Source organism: Brachionichthys hirsutus, chromosome 17 (genome assembly GCF_040956055.1).
Source record: "Brachionichthys hirsutus isolate HB-005 chromosome 17, CSIRO-AGI_Bhir_v1, whole genome shotgun sequence".
In the NCBI taxonomy this organism is placed as follows: Eukaryota; Metazoa; Chordata; class Actinopteri; order Lophiiformes; family Brachionichthyidae; genus Brachionichthys; species Brachionichthys hirsutus.
The window spans coordinates 2,774,103-2,790,747 of NC_090913.1; the positions used below are offsets into that span (position 1 = coordinate 2,774,103).

The following is a 16,645-nucleotide window of genomic DNA, read 5'->3' on the forward strand; positions in this document are numbered from 1 at the left end:
GGTGGATCGTAGGATTTAAACTTAAACCTAAACCATTTAGGCCCCTGGCTTAATATGTAGTTATCGAATTTCAAACTCCCAAACAATTCAGACGTTACTTGAATAACCAAAAGTCACATGACACATCGTGATTTTGTTCCTTATGGGTTCGGACCGCCGCAGCAGCCCGTTACCCACCTTGCCCGGTTATTAATACAACCTCACTAACACCTGTCATGTTTGTGCGCACGCGCGCGCACACACACACACACACTTATGCAGAGAGAGCAAATGCAACCCATGTGCACTGGTGATCGGCCACATTCGCAGTCAGACAGACAGATAAGCAAACGCATAACCGGTGTCTCACCTCAAAAACACACACACAGAAAACCAAGACAGGCCTCCATTCACAGTCCTCGCCTTGTTTACTCACGGCCATCTCTCCGCTGCAGCGCTCAACCCCATCATTCCATAGATTCCTGCATCCCAGCACTATTTTATGTGATATACAGAAACTCTTTGTTCTGCTTTTTAAAGACAGGAGCCATGCAGGAATTACTAAATCATGCTGTAATGAAAGGTACCACGAGTACTCTCACTCGCACGTTGCCTGGCATTGATTTATTCAGTTTCATGCATATGAAAATATGATCTTGATTAATTTCATTGATCATCATGCTGCATTCTGCAGTGACATAGATTTGACTAAAACTAAAATGATTGTCAAAACAGGACTAAATGGGTTTTAGCTCCAGAAAGTATTGATCTGTGCAACACTGCCACCTGTAGGCCATCAGCAACAACTTCACCAACTACCTCTTTTTCTGGGAAAAATTGCATCTTTTTTTTTGCCACAGTTAATCCTGCAAAACAAGCCTAAACAAAAGATGCACTCATGAGTTGTTTGACACAGAAAAGCTGAGCGTGTCTGGCCAAAGGGTAATTTCCTGTATTTACTCTATTCTTTTAAACACTTGGCATTCTCCCACAGGAAAAAGACAGAGGCCAGGTGAACTGCATAAACTCCAAATGGCCTCTCTAAAGGGTGGATTTATTGGGTTGTGCAGTTGCATTGTGACAGAAAGATTACTTGTCTGAGATGCAGACCTGCAATAAGCAGATATTACTAGATGATGATCATGCAGGAGAGCCTTCTGAGTCCATAACTAAGGCAGAAATAATGTGGAAAACATATAGAAATGCCACAGTGTGAAACTAGACGTGTGTTTGAACACAATCATATATGTATACATGGAAAAAGTGTATATAAATATAAAGCCAATGTAAATATAAAGCTATTTAGGTTTTGACAGTCCTTCATGAATCGCAGAGCCTATCTATTGTAACAGTGTGATTTGAGCTGCGTAGAACCGCGATGGCTTAAATATAGTTTTATTGCCTCATCAATGCACTCTCACTTATTAGGAACGCTGGGCATTGCTTGAAGGTTAGTCCTTCCAGATGGGGATGGAAGGTGCCGGTGGATGGGACTGATATAAAGAGAAAGGATTTGAGAACAAACATAAATCTAACTGGAATTAAACTGTCTGGGAGTAACACATCTTGAACTTTTGTTTTTCCTGACAAACATGACATCACCAGTCTTCTTGGCACAGTCAAGCTTGTTGAATTTAAGAGAAGTGGATTAAATGTGAGCGTGTCACACTCACAACTGAAGGGATTAGAGTTCACCAGAGGGAACTGAGTATGGCCATGCCATGTCCCATAGTAATGCAGTAGTGCATGGAGATCAGTATAATGCTGATACAAGATTGAATGGGTGCATCAGATTTGTTGAGAATAACCAAGTACTTGCAGGATTGAGAAATATGTAAACCAAGGCCTGTTGCATTCTGATTTACACTTCCTGTGTGACTGGGCTCTGTTACATCTTTTGGAAATTTGGATGTCATTGCATTTTATGAAACCATGTGTTCCTTAGGTCCAAAAAGGGAGTCAAGAGAGCTAAATTATTAGCAAAAAATAATAATAATTTAGAAATACGTATTCGTTCTGCATAAAGTATTCAGACATATTTGTAATTGGCATCTTACATATCGCTACTGCCTCATTTTGGATGTGAATAACTTTTAAACACCAAGGTAGAAGAAGGAAGAAAAAAAGTTTGCGTAAGGGTAACGCGATGACGTCATATGTCTGCGCCGCGTCTGTCTTCTGACATTTGCAATGACAGTTTGCACACACTTTTAATCAAATGTTTGATAACGCAGGTGTTTAAACCCTTACGATGCAGAGAGCCGCACACGTCGGCTCGTTTGTCCGGAGGGGGACGGTCGGTGCAGCGGCGACTCGTCAGGGATTAAAATGCAAAGGTAATCTCTGGCTAGCTTTCACAGCTGTAGCTAACAGCTGCATGAATGTAAAAAAAATAAATAAGAAAGATTGTTAACACGTATTTGGTCGGTACTTGCATGTATTTATAACGTGTTGTTGAATATATGCGTACATTTAATCTCGAGTCTTAAGAGGACAGAATGTCTCCGAGCTTGTCCTCCAACATTTTGTTTGTTCTGTACTTTTGTGTATTAAACACAAAGATAAAGAAAGCCACTACAGCTTTTGTAGCCACGTACATGATATTTAAAATATTTATTATAAAAAAATATGGCTTTCTGTTATTGCTGTAAGGCTAAACCAGTGCTTCTCAATTATTTTCTGTTACGACCCTCCAAGGAGGAAAAAAACATTTCGCGACACCCCCCCCCCAAAAAAAGTCCCACTCTTGTATATGAAGAAGAAAGAAAAATACTTCCAACAAAGAATAACTTTACCATTTTTATGTCTGCAACAGAACATATTTGAAGTGCATCAATTAGCTTGAAATATTTTTTTAAACTTAAATAACATCAATAAATAATAATAAATTAAAATTGATCACCAGCATTAACTCAGGAGCACAAAATATAAAACACTTTAACCTAAAAAACAAGTCACGGTGAAGCCAAGCGCTACGTACGCCACGTCATATTTCCTCGTCTTGGCTTTCAACTAACCCTCCTTTGTTTTATCATCTCCGTCTCTCTTTTCCTCCCAGTTAAATATTTCTCCGTGCTGTCCCTTGAGGGTTTGTTAGTTGACATCATATATCTGTTTAGCCGCTAAACTAACTATGGGCTTCACGTCACAGCGCCCCTTCAGCTGACGTCACGGGCGTACAGCGTGGTCCCGCCCCCGCGCGACAGTGAGGAGAAGCGGATGCTGGACAGAATCCTGCGCGTGGACCATGCGGGTGAATACGGGGCGAACCGCATCTATGCCGGACAGATGGCGGTGCTGGGCCGGTCCAGGACTGGACCTCTCATCCAGGTGTGGACTGAGCGGTGGGGGAGGATGGAGCTCCGCCCACTTCGTTGCAAACATTGGGACACTTTCCGGTTGCTGTGTTCATTCAAACCTAGTGCATGCTAAAATTAATGTTCCTTCTTTCTTTCTTTCTTTCTTTTAAGGAAATGTGGGATCAAGAAAAAAAACACCTTGAGAAATTCAATGAGATTCTGGCTGAGAACCGAGTACGGCCGACGGCGCTGTTACCCCTCTGGAACATTGCCGGCTTCGTGTTAGGTTGGTGCATCATAGCTGGAAGCACGGGACAATTTACTCTGAGGAGGAAAATGAATGCATTGAATATATGAATATATATAATTTTTTAATTATGCAGCCGAGTTTGGTTTGCATTTTTATTCCAGATCATTTAACACGTACAAAGTTAAAAATCTACTGTATCCGGGTGATTATGATTTGTACTCCAGGTGCCTCCACTGCACTGCTTGGTAAAGAAGGTGCCATGGCCTGCACTGTGGCAGTGGAAGAGAGTATATCTGCACACTACAACAGCCAGATAAGAGCTCTAATGGAGAAGGACCCAGAGAGATACACCGAACTGTTACAGGTGGGTCAGCCATTGGTTTCCGTTTGTTGTTTCCAGGCTTTACTTGTTGTCTCAGGTCGACGTGAATGGGATTCGCATCTTGGTTACAAAAATTTAGATTTTTTCCTATTGATGACAGCAGTTCTAAAATAAAGTAGACAGCCAAAAGTACAACCAGAAATTCCAGGGGGTAATTTTATTATTAGTTTTCTCTTTAATTAAATGTGAAACAGCGTGCGGGTGGTCCTCACCTAACGATCCAGATTATTTGTGTACGTCAGGATATTGTCTAGCTGGCTTGTAGAACATGTTCGAAAGGTGATGTCAATTTAACCAGCAGTTTGGAGCAACTTCCACAGTTTAACTATGTATGCTGCCGTCGCTCAATACAAATGACCTTCTTTAAACAGGTAATAAAAGAATTCAGAGACGACGAGCTGGAGCATCATGACATAGGACTGGAGCAGGATGCTGAAAAAGTGAGTATAAACGCGTTTTGGGTTCCTGCAAAGTGCCGTAAATATAATTTAAAGTGCTACTGTATTAATGTGTTACTTTTTCTTTTCTTTAGGTACCTGGCTACTGGCTACTGAAAAATGCAATACAGCTGGGCTGCAAAGCTGCGATATGTATTTCTGAACGTGTATAAAATTCTTTTTTCAATAATCACAGGTGTTCGTAAATATTTTGATATTTTGCCTCAGTTTATATAAATAAATTCACTCGCGTCTGAATGTCTGCTCGTCTCTTGCACATGTAATATTAAAAATGATGAATGCAAACCATCACAGGAGGAATCCACATGCAGTCACATTTGACTGTTCAATGTTCTTGTTTCATGAAGGGTTTAGCTGATGCTAGGCTACGTAACGGTGGCAGAAATGTATGTCTGTTTCTGAGCCAAGCCAAGCGAACTTTAACATGCATAGGGTGGATCTCTAATTTATGAACACAAATAATCCGATTGTTCAGGAAGCTCCTACATTTGCTTTAATGTATTGAAAATCTGTGCTCTGACTCTCAATCCTAACATGAACTGGGCCAGGATCGCTCTAAACTGAACCCTGGGGTGATGATGATGATGATGATATTTCAATTGCATAAACTGACTGGGTGGAACTTTTATATACGTGTGGTTATCCAGGTCAGCTCGTCACAGATAGCAGCAGCATGGGCTGGGAAACGGCCACACTCAGAAAGGCAACGCTATAAATAGAGAACAGAGAACATTTGTACTATTCTGTGGCATGTCTGTAGATAAATACCTTTGCTGTGATGTCACTGTGTGCTATAAATGACTGCATTACACGTGGGGGAGAACGCGTTCACATTGGTTATCGTGACAACAGCAGTTCCACGTGAAGTGATTGTGATCTGAGATATTCCATGTACGTGCACGTTCGCGTGCATCTGACCGCCTTCTTTCGTGTGTCTGTGGGGTGCGTGGCCCGAAAGAGCTGCGACCATGTGTCCACGTCTTTCCACGTACGCAGCAACAACACGATGCAAAAGGGATGACATCACTCCAGCGGGAAGCTCTGATTTATGGCCTGTCAGTCGGTGCCATCTACCAGTCACTTTAGAGAAGGAAAGCACGCACCAAGGTCAGACTCTGGACGGGGGGTCATCAGTACACAAGTGCCTTTCTGACAAAGAGGCATGCAGAAAGTTACCTCATGCTTTTGATATGTGACGCCTGTATGTGTAATCTCTTTATTTTTGGCAGTTTAATCATATAAATTGACTTGTTTCAAATCAAAAGGTTTATTTCTGCATAATAAAACCACAATAATATTATGTTGACACGAGTGACGAATTCAGACTTGCACACCATTCTTCTCTGGATATGAATTCGATATTTTCATTTGTCATGAGCTGCAAAGACACTTCGAGCCGTTCGCTCGAACGAGAAGCCCCATTTTAACTTAAGGTGATGTGTAGTAACGTACGGTCGAATGAATTGTAAGACCAGTTTCATATCTGTTATCTAAAGGGTCTGTATAGAATGTATTTGTTATTGCGTGTTTTTGTATTGCATATTTTGTGTATTTGAACTTTGTCTTTTTATGTTCGTACCCCAGGACGACCAGCAACCACCGTAGGGCGGCTATTGGCCTGGCCCAAGGTACGCCCCTCTGAGTGCACGTGTGGTTGAGACTGGACGTTGCAGCATTTACCCAGAACAGATTGTGCCTGGATGAAGCTGCGTGAATCTGCCAATAAGGTGGACAGAGCCAAAAGCTCCTTCTGAAGGCTTCTGCAACCATTCGTTTCTGTGGCTGTTAACCCCCCCCCTCCCTCCCTCCATCACGTTGATGCATGTCTCCTATTAATCATGGGCCTCTTTCCCCAGCTATGCCCTCCACTGCTGGCGACAACATAGATTCAGAGTGATGCCATTGTAGATTGTCACATTACATGCAGCAAGGCTAGGAGGCCCGCGAGGCGTGATTGTGTCGGGCATCACAGCCCCTTATTTTTGTACAAATGGCCGTTTTGATTGGTCTTAAAAGGAGACTCAATCTGTTGTTTATCCGGTTGGGTTTTGGGGTTCTTGCCGGTGAGTTGCAACCATTCTGTTTCAACAGGCTTAAGAATCCGGCACACGGCCGCCGTCTCCGGCGAACATTCTTGTTTGCGGCCCGGGCTCTCAGCTCTTGAGGCCGGCGCTGACACACGCTCACAGCAGACAAAGTGCCCGGACCACCCGGGCTTTAGGTGCCCCTTCCTTGGAGGTAGGCGGTGAAAAATAGCAAGACTAGGGGAGAAATAATTCCTACTAAACTGCACAAGAGGTGGCGCCGTTGCCCTGGTCAGAGTGAAGTTCTTAAGGGTTATGCAAAATGTTTGTTTTCTTCTTCGGTCAACTGCCTAATCCGAAATCTGGCTCATCGGATCTACCGGAGCCTATCCCAGCAGACTACTGGCGAAAGGAAGGGCACATCCTGGACAGGCCGCGCATACGCATACACACACACACACACACACACACACACACACACACTCACAACCAGTTCACAACAAGTTGCATGTTTTTGGAGATGGGAGGAAACCAGAGAACCCGGAGAGAACCCACTCAGGCTCGAGACCCCTCACAGAAAGGCCCCATGTTGGATTTGAACCTGCATGTGGCTCTCAGCCTATCAAAGAAAATAGCAGCAACACCATCTCTCTGTTCGGGACATTCGGTGAAACTGCGATAGAGTCACACCGACTTCCTTTGTTTTTCAGGTAATTGAGGTATCTGTTAAATTACATTGATTTCTGGACGCATGCTGAATGACAACAGAAGGAATGAAGCATTGTTTGGCTCGGTAGATCAGATTTAGCATCGTCCTCAGGGTGCGTTTTTATTGTGCGTCGGTGCGTGCGATCGCACAAGCACATTTTTGAGGAGCTTTTTTGGGGATTTTTTGGCCACAGTTGAGATTAGGCACAATACCATTGCTTCTGGTAAAGCAATGTTTAAATTTTGAAGCCTGTGTGAAGAAAGCTTTATTGTAATGGACATAGTTTCTGTGCTGAACCTCAGATCTTGTGCCATCCTATATTCCCCGGGCGTGATCGTCCTCTGGTCTGTCAAGCCATCATTATTTGCAGCGATCGCCGCATTTGAATGGTGCAAATTCCATTCACGTATCGGCATCACGCTGCAGCCAACCCAGAGACAAAGCAGGATTACTGACAGGGCAAAGCGGGCGATCCCTCAGAGGGGGTTCCAAAAGCCCCCCCCCGATTCACTACATATCATTTGGGTTAAGGCAATATTATTCATTTGCACCGCTGAGGTACAATAAAAGATATGAGCGGCCCCCATTTCTAAATGAGTCGTAATCGTCAAGGAGCTTTGTTAAATTCATCAGTTTTTAAAAATAGAAGAAGACAAGAGGAAAAGATCAATTGCATTCCACCGAAGCCCAGGTGAACGCTTTCAAGTGTATAAATGATCATTGGACGCGAGGAAATGAACAAATTACAGAATTCAAGTTTGAGTCAATACAAGGATTATATGCGTGAATTCCTCAATGCATCAAATCTAGAATGTGGAGCATTTAGAGGTTGGATTGAGTCGTGTTTTTCATTTGCTCGCTCAGTCGTTACCGTGGTTGTGAAATGGAGGCGGGTTTTCCCGGGTGCCCTTCCTGACGCCGCTATCCCTGTTTGTCCGGTTTGGGATGAGCAAAGAGAGTCTAGTAGTGAAGTGATCTCCTCATCGCAAGGACTGCTGCTACAGCAACGAGTTTCTACCACCTGTTCCTTGAGAGTGTTAACCATGCCATAACCTTAAACGGAAAGCGTTTGAGGCGTGTGTGTGACCAGATGACCTCTGGGTCACATACTAAGCGAAAGGGCTACAAGGTAATTCTGACCACGTAGATGTTTAAATCTCAGCATTTGCAATTAGAGGAGGATGGAGGGTGGGTGGGTGGGGGGGTCTTTCTTGTGTCAGGGTGACATGACAGCTCGGTGTTGTGTGTCTGCAAGGATATGTTCAAGAGGTGTGTGTGTTATCTTTTCTCCTCGCCGCTGTGGCCATCTAGAACCATCCCAGGAGCTGCGAGGACAAATGGGCGTGATATCTGATCCATACGGCGACACTATAAAGCTCCCCGCTTGCTTTGCAGGCTTCATCACTACCCTGGACCGGCATCCTCTCCTCACGCCTGGCCTCTGGCTCTGAAGAGCGCCCTCTCTCCTCAGCACCTGCCGACCCGCCAAGCCGATTCCTCCGAGAGCAGTAAGTTCATTTTCCATTTAATAAGGCAAGGTTGTAAGGGGCGTTATTGATTTCTTTCTCTTCTTGGGTCGCCTCAGCTATGAGGATAGCGGGCCAGTTGGCTTTCTTGCTCTTGCTCGGCGGGATCTGGTGCCAGAACAACCGGAACGCTAAAGCGACTGGGAAGCCGAACAGGAAGTCCAGTGGGAGCCAAGGAGTTGATGTTCGCCAGCCTCCCCTCGTGGTCAGCGCGACTCCTGGGAACGCCGGCAGCGCTCGAGGCACCGGATGCTTGTCTGAAATGGCACGTGAAGGCACCGCGGGAGCCCGGGCGGCCGCGCCACAGGCGGACGGTATGAGGCTGCAGTTTCTCAGGAACAGCCACGTCACATGCAACGATGGAACGGCAGCAGGGTGAGACGTTCTGCATTTCCCGTTTGCTCTCGCTCACGGCGTTTCCCATCAATGGCTGCTTTATCTTCACCGTCTTCTCATCTGTTTATTTGCGGTTCTGTAGGTTTTACCTAAAGGAGTTCAGAGGAAGCCGTCGATGGCTGTTATTTCTGGAGGGTGAGTATTTAAAAGCCCACCTGGTTAATTTGGTCCCCAACGGTCAGCTTGCTTTGGCACGACGCCCCCCCCCCCCCCCGCTGGAATGTTGATGGGGATGTCATCTTCTGTTTTTCTTCTTTGTTGGTTTCTGCCTGACACTTTGACAGACCTTGGTTTGATTGTCCTCCAGGTTAACGTGTGTGTTTACATCACACCGCCTTTCTTTTGTCTTAGATGAGGCTACAGGTGCGTTCCTTTGCCTCGGCCTTCCTCGCAGACCTCTGCCATGAGCTAACAAGTCTCCCTTGCTCACACTAACGTGCGTGCCTGACATTAGTCACCCTTATTTTTAGGTGGCTGGTGCTGCCACAGCAAAGAGACCTGCGAGTCCAGGTACCAAAATATACCCCGACTAATGAGCTCATCGGGGTGGCCCCAAACAAAAAGAGGTAGGTCAGCTGACCATGCTTTGTGTTGCCTGTTTCGTGCAAGCGAGACAAAAAGACATCTACCTGATCTACAGGAACTGGGATGTTGTCTTCTCAAGCAGAGGAAAACCCACACTGGCACAACGCAAACATCGTGTAAGTAAGCTGTGCACACGCTGGAGGAGGGGGTTCAAAGCTCAGCCCACTTTTCCTGGCTTTATCCGTAGCTTATGGTCGGTTCCTCTGCTCTGGACTCGACTAATGACAGGTTGGACTGATTTCCATTACCTTGATGACATCGTCTAACGCCTGCTGTCTTTTCCGGTAGATTCATTCCGTACTGTTCCAGCGATGTTTGGAGCGGCACTGGACCGCCCCCACCAAGGCCACGGCACGGCCGGGGAAAAGAGCGACACACAAATGCAAACACGAGTATGAATCTCCTCTGATGAGCATGCTGGCTTAACGTAATGCTCTGCTTAATTTGGGGCTCCCCATCTTTGCTACCAGCTACGTACACCTTCATGGGATCCCTCATCATCCGCGAAGTCATCAAAGACCTCATCCCCAAAGGAATCAAGCAGGCTAAGGTCGTCATGCTGTCTGGCACAAGGTGTGTTGGTTTTATTGCTCCTGCTTTGATGTCGATCACAGCTTTTGGACGGGAGCCCACATCCTTTGCATCACCTGGACCGACTCCATGCCTAACGTTAAACCAGAGAAGCCCTATTTTGGGTGCATCCTGCAAAAGAATAAAGGCAGCGGTGAACAGTGACATAATGCCCATTGGAGAGCCTTGCCCTGTAATGGTGAACATTCTTCCCAGCTTAGCAACATATTTGCCGTGACCCCCCCCCCCCCCCCCCCCCACACACACACACACAATCCCTAAAGCAGCATCTGCTGCCTGAATGCAAAACTGCCAAAGTTTGACCTTCCTGGAAAACAAAAAAATGCCATTTTAGAGCACAAAAAGAGACCGTTATTGTTTTCTGGACTCCGTGCAGTGCCGGCGGAACAGGCGTTCTGCTGAATATCGAGAGGGTGGCCAGTCAGCTGGAGCAGCTGGGTGCCGAGGCTCAGGTTCGAGGCCTCGTCGACTCTGGATGGTTTTTAGAGAGCAAACAACAGAGATCGCCGAACTGTCCCGAAACCATTTCCTGCTCACCTGAAGACGCTATCAAGATTGGCCTCAGGTAAAGTCGCATGGCATTAAAAAGAAAACCACGTCTTTTATTGGGCCGTTAGCGGGGTTTTAACTTTCCTCTTGCTAAACAGCGCAGGCTATACATTGGAATGTGTGTGTTTTTTTTAAACACAGACCAATAGATGTGGGTCCACTCATGGTATTTGTTGATTTCTCAGGCTGTGGAATGGCGTCGTACCTGAAAGGTGTCGACAGCTCTATGGGAAAGGAAAGGAGTGGCAGTGCTTCTTCGGTCACAAGCTGTACTCAACCTTGACCTGTGAGTTCTGAGTTCATCGTGCCACCTTATCTCGTGTCCGAGCGTCTTTAACACACGAACGTGTACGCCCCATGCAGCTCCTCTGTTCGTCGTACAGTGGCTGTTTGACGAGGAGCAGCTCAGAGGGGAGAACATCTACCTGGGGGGGCAGAGTTTATCCCAGCAGCAGTGGCAGTACATACGCAACCTTGGGACTGAGCTCAAGAACTCCCTGAGGAATGTCACGTACGTTCCCGCCCACCTGCTAGGAAGCGTCGGATGAAACGATGAGCCCGACGGGATTATAATAAGGTTAACCTGTCTGTGTTTTCAGGGCTGTGTTTGCTCCTTCCTGCCTCTCCCACACCTTGATCACTAAAAGGTAAGATTTGGCATGCGACCCCTTCTGGGGGTAACGTGATTCTACGCCCCCTGCCCCTCATTCCCCGTCTTCTTCCGATCCACTCTACTGAGTGAGCTCATGCTGCCGTTTTTGTTTGCTCGTCCATCACTTCACATTCTTCACGTCAACAAATGCCATTTCCCACTTCCCCTGACCCTCGGTACCCTTTGAACACACTCCCCGTTTTGCTGCGCCGTTAGATGCTGATGGGTCTGAGACGGATTGATGGTGCTGATTCTTTATGGTAGGAGTTGAAGTTCCAAGGTCATTGTAGGTAAATTTATTTAAGATTTAGATTTTGGCCAAAGAACATTTCAAACCGCTGTACATACTGCCACGATTCTTTTACTTTTTTTCATTCCCTATTTTTGGCTTTTGTTTCTCTTTAATCCTTGACCTGCATATATATTTTTTTATTCTTCTAGTAACTGGGTGAGCTTCCAAGTTAAAGGAACCTCTTTGCCGCGGGCTCTGCAGTGCTGGGACAGGAGTCTGGAGGCGACCCGAAACAACAGGACCCCTGCCAAAGGCTGCCCTTTCCACCTCGTGGATACCTGCCAGTTGCCCCAGTGCAACCCCACCTGCCCCACCATGGTGGACCAGGCCACCCAGCAGGAGCTCACCCTGCTCCAGATGCTGGTAGCCATGGGGCTTGACCTCCAGAAGCTAGGCCTGGACCCCCAGTGAGACGCAAATTCTCTGGCTAGAATGGTCAGCAACGGTGGATCAATATAAAAGTCAATGGCAGCATGAGAGGCAGCCAAGCAAAGGCTTGCTAAATGAAAATAAATGTGTAAATTCCGTTGTGCTTCATGCATCTGTTGAATCGGTGACTTCACTGCGTGTCGCTGTGTCTGAGCGGGCGTCAGAATGAAGAAGGTCTAAAACTAAAGGTGGCTCTACAGCCTTGAGTTCCGACAGATTGACAGACACAGTTTGTACGACAACACACTTTCATCCCAACAAGTCTACATTGAAATAAAACTCATGGTAGTAAACATTTTTGCTGAATTGAAACTCATAATGTTTCATAAATGTGTCGCTCCAACAGAACTAGAGAGGGTCAAAACATTTACACACCATTTACTTCAGTTGTTAGCATTTGAATGAGCTTTTAATTAAATTATTATTTATATATTATGTTACCCAACAGCTGTACTTTTCATACATTTCTCATTTGTGCCAGATATTTATTATCCTGAATATATTAATGCAAATCCGCACACAGAATTGTGCACACACAAACTCAGTAGTTGTAAAGACACTAATTGTGACTTTTGTGTGTGTCTGTGTGTGTTTCTTTTTAGTACCGGTATGTAGCTCCTGACACGATGCTGACTTGTACTACATAATAGATATAAAGATTTTATGTGCATGTAAAAAGAACGTGTGATTAATAATTGATCATTTCCTGTATCAGCCAGTGGGCTCTTATCTATTTGGCATGTGAAGTCTACAATAAAAAGAAAGAACTTAAACAGAATCAACAATGCTGTGATTTTTCATTACCGTCTGAGATGAGCCCGATGAGAGTTGTAGGAGGACAGTAGAGAAAGTAAAATGTTTTGACAATTCATAATTAATTAGTCTGTACATAGTAGTGGATATGAAAATTGAAATACGAATGCATGCAGTTATTCATCTTGGTCTATGGATGGCGCTGCTGTAAATTTGAACCCCTATTAATTTACTTACTTTTTGCATCGTATATGGTGGAAAAGCGCCTGTTAAAGATAAATGCAGTCTTAATCGTTAAACAGTTTTATTTGCTTTGGAGTTTATACCAAATACACATAAACACACAACTTGTGTTATTACAAACGCGGCGGCTATGCAGCTAGTTTACGCGACATGTTTGTGTTTCATCTTGTCTTGAACACGTCTTGGATCTTTCCCATATTGCATTGCGGTCGATTTCCACTTCCTCTTTCCGCCATATTGCAGAACCGGTAAGCTGTGTCTTTCACCGTCGCCTTCAATCTTTCAAGTATCCAAAGCATCATAACGTTAAATGATCCATATGTGTGATCGTCATCAAGCCACATTACATTCTAATCGATCGGGATGATTATCGCTTTTTTTGCGAAAGTAGTTAAGCACATCTGGACTACAATTTGTATCTGCCTTCTGGCCGTCCGGCCCTGGGCAGTCGGTGCTAGCAATGCGCCTCGATGATAGCTTGTGTGGCAGCTGGGCTTTTTTATAATTAAACTAAATTACGTCTGTGCGTTCTCCACGCGGAAACCCCCTTTATCGCAGACCCGCCGCCTTGCGTCGTTATGAACTGATGCTAACAGCGTCTCTGTCAATGTAGTTCTTGGGAGCTAGGTTGCTAGCATGTCTGCTCCTCAGCGACCATGCCGTGGTTTAGATCCGGTTTATATTCATTTGTGCAGGGACCGAGCTGACTGTCTGCGTGCTGCATGAAAAGGTCTGTTGGTGCCAGCCAAACGTGAACGCAATGCTAACCAAAGTTAGCCAAGTAGCTCATACCACACGATGACGTTTCTTTGTGCTAATAGGAAGCTTATCATACCTGTCATTTAATGATTCTGATTTGTGCGGGTTCAAGAGCATATCTAGTCAAAGCGTGTCATTTAGCAGAGATCGAGGCGCACCATTTAGTGACGTTAAAGACTTTAAGCCACAGAGATGATGGAGCCGCAGGCTAGTTTGTCTTCTCCACTGGTAATGGCCACACATCACTCTCCTCACAGGTCTCCTCTTTGTGTTTGTGTGGTCGCAGGCATCATGGTGCGCATGAATGTTCTCGCAGATGCTCTGAAAAGCATCAACAATGCTGAGAAGCGAGGGAAACGCCAGGTCCTCATCAGGCCTTGCTCCAAGGTTATTGTGCGCTTCCTCACCGTCATGATGAAGCATGGTGAGTGGATCCAGTCGACCCGAGGCAATTGACTTGGATCAAACACCGTGTCGCCGTCTCAAGAAGCAAGAGGAGAAACAGTCTGTTTTTTCTTGTTACTCCAGGTTACATTGGTGAGTTTGAGATCATTGATGACCACAGAGCCGGGAAAATAGTCGTCAATCTCACAGGCAGGCTGAACAAGGTAAAGTGTGCTGGTGGATCGCCATTGTGTGTGTGGCGTAAAGCTTTTTATTCCTCCTTCCTACTTTTCATGTGAATGTGGAGTCCAACCCAGTGTCCCGTTTTCTCCTCAGTGTGGTGTGATCAGTCCACGTTTTGATCTCCAGCTCAAGGACCTGGAAAAGTGGCAGAACAAGCTGCTGCCTTCAAGACAGTTTGGGTGAGAATCGCATTAGCTTGAAATCTGGTGGCAGCAATGCCGTGCTGGAACCTGGATTAGAATTTATTGTCAATCTTGTTCCTTGATTATCTGAAGCAGCGATCCCTGCTTTTGCTCCGGCTTTCTCTGTGACTGCTTTTGGGAAATCTTTATTTTAATCTTTCCATTTGAGAGATTCAAACCACGTTAATTGTGTTCAGAATGAACTCATGCGCTTCGGTGCTGTAGGAATTGCAAAAACGGTAGCGTGAAACAACCAGGGATCTCGTACTTGAACTCTCCGTGCGAGTGTGAAAGTTGGGAAGAGTCCCTCGGAAGTTTTATCGGAGATGCTTGATGCACCTCTGTCTCTCGGCTGGCCTGGGAACGCCAGCTGGAGGAGGTTTCTGGGGAGAGGGAAGTTTGGAAACCCCTGCTGAGACTGCGTTTGCGACCCGGCCCCGGGTAAGCCGTGGGACATGGATTAGATGTTGGAGATATTTTTCCCCTCTGAACCCTTGTGGGATGGGGTGCAAATTGGAATCCTTTTGTCTATGAAAATGTTGAAATCGTCCACACTGATGTTCAAGCCTTTTTTTTGCAGTCTGTTCTACGCAGGTAAAGCAGTTTGAGTACAGGTGTGCTGTGTGTGTGTGTGGTTGGGGGGGGGGGGGGGGGCAACAACCCTACGAGCGTGTGAAGGGCACCAAAATGTGTGCGACATTCTGCGCATAGTTTTCCTTTCATGGCCGTTTTGGTCGGTTTACCTGCCACCTGATGTTTGTGTCTGAATGTAAAACCCACCTGCGTCGGATGCTCGGCGCCTGTTGGTTTCAGACCGTGCGTTCAAGCTGCAGCAGCACGTCCTCTTTCATGCGTCCAGTTGAATTCCTTCAAACTGGAGCAGGGTCATTTAATCTGGAATTGTTGGTCTGTCTTACCATCACAGATTTGATGCTCTATTTATCAGTCTCATTAATGCCTGTATCTGTTTCCAATCACGGTGCGTTGTGTTACTTTGGACATAGCATCTGTTCTTGTGTCTCGTGTTAAATGCGGGTTGTGTCTGAGCAGAGATGACATCCGTGTCTCGGAGTAGAGCGACAGGAAGTTTTGTTTTTTGGTGGATCTGAAATATTCTGCTTCCAGTTCTAAATGGTTCTTGGTTCCGTTGCTTTATGGTTTGCTATGTCTGTGACGTGGTCTCTTGTTTCTCCTGTAGTGGATGGATATTTGTCTTAAAGGTCTTATAACGTTACATTAGGTCAGGGCGGTGAGCAGTTAGCAGCTAGCAGCACCCTAACGTGCGATGCACCAAATAAGTCGACACTTTTCTCCTGTGACGTTCTTCCTTCGCTGCGTGGGCTAGCTGCTGCTAGCTTAGCACGCTGATTAGGAACGCAACTCTCTTGATTTTGTACGAGGCCGAAGCCTCTTCTGGTTGTCTTTGTACAACTTATAAAAACCTAAATGTAGAATGTAAGTCACAGCAACAGTCTGACCATTAAATAAATATAAAGCATTTATAATCTATAGAGAAAGTGATCCGTTGTAAAATGCTGAAGGCTTTATTCCTTCCTGTTTGCAGCAGCTTCTGTGTGGATTAATCTGAGTCGTGTTGTGTCAACTTGTTCCACAGATACATCGTGTTGACCACCTCAGCTGGCATCATGGACCACGAAGAGGCCAGACGGAAACACACAGGAGGCAAAATGCTTGGATTCTTTTTCTAAGATGTCAAGAACTGCGAATAAAAAAAAAAACGAGAACTTTTTGGTCTGCTCTCGGTTATTTTAAAATGTCGTCTATGGAAGCTGCAGCTTTTAATCAGGTGCAATCGTAGGGAATATTTTTTTTAACCCATCCTCTTTAGAGTACGGCTGCTGACCTCGTCATCCTCTGGAGGAAGAGGAGAGGGTAATGCATCAACCTTCCCAACCTTCTGAGCATAGCCTTCCTGTGAAGATGAGTCTAAATAACTGGA

General features: G+C 45.5%; 3 protein-coding genes across 3 annotated transcripts; all 3 read left to right on the plus strand.

The window, feature by feature from the left end:
- Positions 1 to 2,163: 2,163 nt before the first annotated feature.
- On the plus strand, positions 2,164 to 4,597 carry coq7 (coenzyme Q7 homolog, ubiquinone (yeast)). The gene is made up of 6 exons (XM_068751198.1): positions 2,164 to 2,315; positions 3,131 to 3,309; positions 3,450 to 3,564; positions 3,753 to 3,892; positions 4,282 to 4,350; positions 4,443 to 4,597. The coding sequence occupies exons 1-6, from the start codon at positions 2,231 to 2,233 to the stop codon at positions 4,518 to 4,520; spliced, it is 666 nt and encodes a 221-aa protein (XP_068607299.1). The 5' UTR covers positions 2,164 to 2,230; the 3' UTR covers positions 4,521 to 4,597.
- Positions 4,598 to 8,688: 4,091 nt separating this feature from the next.
- notum2 (notum pectinacetylesterase 2) lies at positions 8,689 to 12,103 on the plus strand. The gene is made up of 11 exons (XM_068751425.1): positions 8,689 to 9,002; positions 9,106 to 9,158; positions 9,494 to 9,589; positions 9,664 to 9,724; positions 9,897 to 10,000; positions 10,079 to 10,181; positions 10,576 to 10,764; positions 10,934 to 11,034; positions 11,112 to 11,259; positions 11,348 to 11,395; positions 11,842 to 12,103. Exons 1-11 carry the CDS (start codon positions 8,689 to 8,691, stop codon positions 12,101 to 12,103), a joined length of 1,479 nt encoding a protein of 492 aa, XP_068607526.1.
- A 1,232-nt stretch (positions 12,104 to 13,335) lies between these two features.
- On the plus strand, positions 13,336 to 16,430 carry rps15a (ribosomal protein S15a). The gene is made up of 5 exons (XM_068750891.1): positions 13,336 to 13,365; positions 14,163 to 14,300; positions 14,405 to 14,484; positions 14,597 to 14,682; positions 16,301 to 16,430. The coding sequence occupies exons 2-5, from the start codon at positions 14,168 to 14,170 to the stop codon at positions 16,392 to 16,394; spliced, it is 393 nt and encodes a 130-aa protein (XP_068606992.1). The 5' UTR covers positions 13,336 to 13,365; positions 14,163 to 14,167; the 3' UTR covers positions 16,395 to 16,430.
- Positions 16,431 to 16,645: the final 215 nt, after the last annotated feature.